This window comes from Lineus longissimus, chromosome 8, assembly GCF_910592395.1.
Source record: "Lineus longissimus chromosome 8, tnLinLong1.2, whole genome shotgun sequence".
In the NCBI taxonomy this organism is placed as follows: domain Eukaryota; kingdom Metazoa; phylum Nemertea; class Pilidiophora; order Heteronemertea; family Lineidae; genus Lineus; species Lineus longissimus.
This window is the reverse complement of record NC_088315.1, coordinates 17,773,683-17,779,724: the sequence shown is the minus strand read 5'-3', so window position 1 is coordinate 17,779,724 and position 6,042 is coordinate 17,773,683. Positions and strand designations below refer to the sequence as shown.

Here is a 6,042-nt window from a genome sequence, read left to right as displayed (position 1 = left end):
TTCAGTGATTAGTCCTAGGGGGGTCATACTATAAATGATCTCGTCGTGACCTTCTGGTTGGGACATTGTCCTCATAAGACCAATTGGGGATAAATCACTTGAATACGAGGGTCAAATGTGTGCTCCTCCCCTTGCACACACTACAGACCCTGGAGTAAATCGATGGCTACTTGTGGGATGAGTTTGAAAAATCAACTCCGCCCAATCAACTGGCTCTTGTATATTTCGTGGTAACAGTCTGAATGTTACATTGTCTATAGATATGGACTGAATGTGACATTGTCTTGGCTGTGAAACTGTCTGCAGTAAAATCACAATTGGGCAACGTTGAGGACTACCTGGCATTCATTCGAATATGGTCTGAATGTGTCATTACCTATAAGACATCTTGGTTTAAAAAAAACTGTCCACAGTACAATGTCAACTGAGAAATGTTGAGGACACATAGGGATTCATTCGAATTTCGTCTGAATGTGACGATGTCTTTAGGACATCGTGGCATTAAAATTGTCCACAGTACAATATTAAATGGGGAATGTTGAGGACTACCTGATATTCATTCGAATATGGGCTGAATGTGACATGGTCTATAGGACATCCTGGTCGTAAAACTGTCCATAGTACAATCACAACTGGGGAATGTTGAGGACACCCTGATATTCCTTCGAATATGGTCTGAATGTGTCACTGTCTGTAGGACATCCTGGATGTGAAACTGTCCACAGTACAATGTCAACTGAGAAAAGTTGAGGACACACAGGCATTTATTCGAATTTCGTCTGAATGTGACAATGTCTTTATGACATCTTGGCTTTGAAACTGTCCACAATACAATGTCAACTGGGGAATGTTGAGGATTACCTGATATTCATTCACTCGCCTACATTGACTCTTCTGATGATTCACTTGAACAAACAAAGAACTATTTGACACTAATAAGGAACTACACCCGGTTAAGCCAGTCGCTTCAACTTTACAAAAAAGAAGAGGCTTCTAAATAGTACACTGTTTCGTCTTGACCAGAGAAGCATCCTTAGTGAATTAAATAAAGAGTTTAATCGCAAAACCAGTATAACCGTTTTTGCCGTTTTGAATAAAATGGCTTCAAAGTTCGAAATTTTTTAGCTGAAAATGCATTGAAAAAGTTTGGGCATTTTTATGTGTTTTTTTTTTACTGTTGGCCCAAATGCTCTGACATATTTTGCGGAATTACCACTCGTGATAATTCTCTTCAATTGAAGTAAATTACGGTAATTGGGGGAATTAAGCCATTCGTAATTTTTTTCACTGGTTGTCTGTTGAGTAATATGCCAGTGCCACTGATCATCAAAGCAAAAACCCGCGTTTGAACATATTTTTATGCATTTTTATAATGGTACACCTTCGATTCGACGAGGCTGTTCAGGTTAATTGAATAACACGATAAAAACGCTATATGAAACGATTTAATGAAGTGACATTACCGTAGACATAAATCCTTCCATTAAAGTACCATAATGGATCCTCATTAAAAATCTTTATGATATAAGCGCCAGATTGGCAACAATCTAAATCATCCTTAACGAGCTATTGATGACAAAATGATGAAAAATATCTGGGAAAAAAACATACAGCATATTTAAGCGTATAATCTGATCCATAAGCCAGAGACGACGGTGAAGCTTTGAAGAGCGGTGGTCAACAACAGGAAAGTTTATCTGAATTTGGACAAGTGAAGGACGGAGGATGAAGAAATTATTCGTTCTTATTTCATTGGCTCTAAAAGTGGTAGGTTTTTGTCTATATGCATCTTGACCACCTATGTTTTTCACGTCCCTTCAATTTTAAATTATGTCTTCAGAATGAACGGATGCTGTGCTAATTTAGTTTCATGTGTCTTCATGAATGCGTGGTGTTGTATACATTGCGTACATGTCAAGCATTGTAATCCCCTGGTAGCGTACCTGGGGACGGAAAACTCGCCGATTGTAAAAGACGTAGCTGACAATCATGGCCGACTTATTAGTGTCGGATGCAAATGCTGCAACCCTGGATATTAGGCAGGTTCTGCAACCCTTGCGAAGAACGAGGAAGTACGAAGAATTTATAACGTGTTTCATCGACGGCTGTTTTTCAAGAGTCCCCGGCGATTCTTCCTAAGTATGGACGCCCACTTATGAGTGTCGAATCAATTAATTCTCGCCGGCACGACTTTATAACACCAGAAAACTGCGTACTACGGCGTACGTATGGGTTGCGAAACTTGAATATTAGGCATGTTTCGCATTCCCGACGGACGTCGAAATACGAACAGCGAAGGTCTGTCTCGTGGTCTAGTCATGAGCACGACTCTCGCATCATCTTCTGTAGGCCTACTTAGTCAAGCGAGAAATCGGAGAATTTCTTCTCAAAGCCCCGATAAAAAACATTTTCATAAACTCCGTACTTCGTTTGTAGCTCTTCTTAAGGCTTGCGAGACCTGCGTATTACCAGAATCCTGAATTACATTTCGTAATCCCGAAAGATTAATTTCTTCAGGTCAGCGGACTGAATATGTGCATCGGGCCACATGACCCGCCGGAAATTGCAAAGGTCATTACGACACCCGTTTACGACTACAAGAACCGTATGATCGAGGCTAATGTCACCATCGAAGTTATATCAAGTGTGCCGGTCTACATACAATGGTTAGGTGGCACGGGAATGACCAAAACACGTTTGCCATGGGCATCGGAAGGTTTGTATCTTTTTTCACTTAAATATAAAAAATTGTAGGGCCCCACTGCAGATTGCATTGGCCGCGATTAGAGTTCACATTGTCACATGTAACGTGTAACTGTTTACCTTTCATGCGTGACATGAAGAACGAACAATTAAGTCCATTCCAAAGAGCGGGCCACATATGATTCACGATGTCACTTTTCAACCTCGCGTTGTGTTTTTTAGCCAAACGCAGTAAGTTAATCGCGGCCTTGGCGTATATTGCTGCTGTTTACTATGAAAACCTGGTGATTTATTAGACAGCCAGCGAACAACATGACCAATAGACACCAACTATAGCTCATGTCCAGTGGACTACTAATTGTGTCTTTTAGACACCAACCATTTTATTTCTCTTTGATATCTACGGGAAAAATCTCATTTTTCATTACGTTTTGTTTTCATGATGAAAGAATGAGTAATAAGATTTTGGAATTCGACTTTCAAAAACGAGTGCGATGCACTGACCACCGTTAACCACTTCTGTATTTTGATGATAAGAATTCAAACATAAAAGAATGTCAATTAAAGTCCTTGCAAATTGTCTTGCACAAAAAGACTGAATGACATTTAACAAAATTTAACTTCAAATATATGTAAGCTGTTTTGTGTCATCGCGATGGAATATTTTGTCACCATTTTGATTCAACGTACAGTAGTTCCTCGCATAGCTCGCCGTCTGACCCAGGCCTGATTTGAAAAATGTTTTCAGTCCAGCGAAGTTGTCAATGTTTACTCTAACAATAGCGATGATGTCCATTTTACTCCAACAATAGACATTGATGACCCCACCTATTAATCGACCTGCGCGTTACGGGATACTCAGTTATCTCAGTCCTGGAGGTTACCAGGCGTTTGCGAGCACTGTCAAAACATGTTACATGTGTTGTCAAAGCTTCAGAACATTGGGCTATTAAAATTAGCAAAGTACTCTTATTATCCTGCTGGTATGCCAAGTCGTATTTTGGGTTTCAGCAGCCGGTCAGAATAACGAGTTTCGATAACATCTTCTTCTTTTTCGTTATTTCAGACAATGAGAATTTTCGATCGTCCATGGAATCATCTGGAAATCGGCACTTTTTACGGCTGCACGCAAAGCAACTAGACAATATAACCAGTGTATCTGATTTGCGTCGGAACATTACCGTCACTCTCAATGTCAAGTACGAATGCAATGCTGTTTATTTTGAAATAGATCTAGATGAACTGATCCGAGCTCAGGAACAACATATGAAGCTTCCCACAATCACGGAAATGCCTCACATCCAAAATGTCATCGATGAGATAGGCTTGAATGAGATTAGAGTGGGGTTCTCGTATGGGCCTGAAAGCGAAGCTCCTTTGGTCGAAAACAGTCGCTGTGACGTGTTCTTTACGAGAAAAAATGATACACTGAGAGATGTGTATGATAACTATAATCCAACAGATGTAGTGCTAAAAAGAAATTTGGGTATCGCCGAAACTTCGTGCATCCCGGTGAATTTTCATAAAGGTCTTCAGAGCTATTATGCTTGGTTCAAAGCAAGTGTAAGATCGGAACGACCTGGCGGTGTCATTTATGAAGTAAGCATGTACACTGGGTTTCGGAGGAACGGGGTAAAGAAACCGGCTGTCATGGTCCATGATATCGGGGGAGGCGAGATGTTCACCCCAGATGGTGTTCTGGTCCTATTCACCAACATAGACGAAGCACTGATTTACTGTGTTGGCGACGCGGCAAAAAAACCGCACATCGCAGTGGCTCGAATAGGGAGAGGCGGAAACTTTGAACTACAAAAACCAAGTCCGCCACCATTTGTTACCTTCTTCGAAACTCTCACAGCTACTACCTTCATTGTCAAGAGTCCGAAGCTCGCCGAGGAGGATGAGTACATCTGCAGCGTCATCAGCGGAAATGAAGTAGTTAACCAGAGGTTTAAAGTCACGCGACATGAGCCCGTGCACATAGAGCGGAACGAGCCAGCAGAGGAAGTCACCATGGACCAGGTACGGGGCGTGTAATGTACCGTATCAACCACGCCAACGTGAACACCTATCCCATTGTTCGCTCTCCTGATATATATGTCGAACCGTGGGACAGTCGTTCGCGTTGACGTTTATAGGGGGCTTGCGAAAACTCCCTATTATAGAACACGTTAACGCGTATAATTGTCCGGCTTTCGTGACACAGTAAAAAAAGCATCGGTTGGACCAACCTGAATGATAATCGAGCGCTGTGCACCGCCACTATCTTTCGGTAAATTTGCTGGTGACATTCATAAGTTCGACTGCGTATCATTGTCCAGAACGATATGAAAAAAAATATGCGTACCGGGGGCGGTAGCGAGAGTTTTAATAAGCTGGGGCAACCTTTGGGGAAATAGGAGTGGTCTCTCATGTTTCTTATAGCACTTATATACGCCAGGTAAGGTCAAGCGGTACAATTATTGCCTTAATAATAATTACCACTGCAATGATTGTATTTTGATTGTACTGATAAAAAAACATATATAGCCTATTGTGTAAGAAAACAGCTGGTCCCACTAATGTACACACTGGCTATAATTGTAGTACCGGAGCGATAAACGTACCAACTTGTCTTAATTGTAAATTGCACTCCGTTTTATCCAGTGTGCTTTCTTTTCAGGCAAAGAAACAGTACACATTTTCTTGCGAAGCGACAGGTGTGCCCCAACCGAAGATAACATTCTACTACACCTCGAAGCCTAAATTTTGGTATCGGGTAGAAGATGTAGCAGATGACAAGGAGCACGAAATCCATGATTCCGACTTATTCGAGACGACCTCGAGGGTTGAAGGCACGCGAACCTTAGGCGAGATAAAGCTGGCGGACACTAGAAAGATCATTGAGGCGTTGCCCTCGGGTTATTGGGACGATAACAACTTGTATGAAATAACATGTGTTGCCTATAATAACTTCACGATCGACAGCAGTGTGTTGCTTACAATTACAAAATGAGTTTGGAACCTATTCACCTGTTCATCTGATGTCATTAGTTCCCGAGGCTTGTAGCTGAGAGTCAATCTTTCAAATGAAAGACCGTTTTTTGAAACAGAGACAAAACGCAAATGTCAACTAGGTTGGTGCACATAATCATGCTTATTGAGCACGTAAGACTCTGTAATAACTGATGATATGCATTATTAAGCGTGTAAATGACTGTACTACTAATACTCATAGCAATAAACGTATGGATTCAACTATGAAAATTTTGACTAAGATCTGTCTCGTCGTCAAGTCGTGTGCTCGACACTCGCATGTCATCGCATATCTCATGGCCAAGTTGTCCTTGAGTTGTCCCT

At 41.4% G+C, this 6,042-nt stretch overlaps 1 protein-coding gene across 1 annotated transcript; it reads left to right on the top strand.

Moving 5' to 3' along the window:
* The first annotated feature begins 1,663 nt into the window (after positions 1–1,663).
* Positions 1,664–5,939, top strand: LOC135492439 (uncharacterized). Its single transcript, XM_064778927.1, has 4 exons — positions 1,664–1,767; positions 2,518–2,716; positions 3,770–4,725; positions 5,366–5,939. The coding sequence occupies exons 1-4, from the start codon at positions 1,726–1,728 to the stop codon at positions 5,696–5,698; spliced, it is 1,530 nt and encodes a 509-aa protein (XP_064634997.1). The 5' UTR covers positions 1,664–1,725; the 3' UTR covers positions 5,699–5,939.
* Positions 5,940–6,042: the final 103 nt, after the last annotated feature.

Coding starts and splice junctions, on each gene's coding strand:
- LOC135492439 (XM_064778927.1), top strand. CDS start 1,726: ATGAAGAAATTATTCGTTCTTATTTCATTGGCTCTAAAAGTG. Junction 1,768..2,517: donor TTTCATTGGCTCTAAAAGTG/GTAGGTTTTTGT, acceptor TAATTTCTTCAG/GTCAGCGGACTGAATATGTG. Junction 4,726..5,365: donor AGGAAGTCACCATGGACCAG/GTACGGGGCGTG, acceptor CTTTCTTTTCAG/GCAAAGAAACAGTACACATT.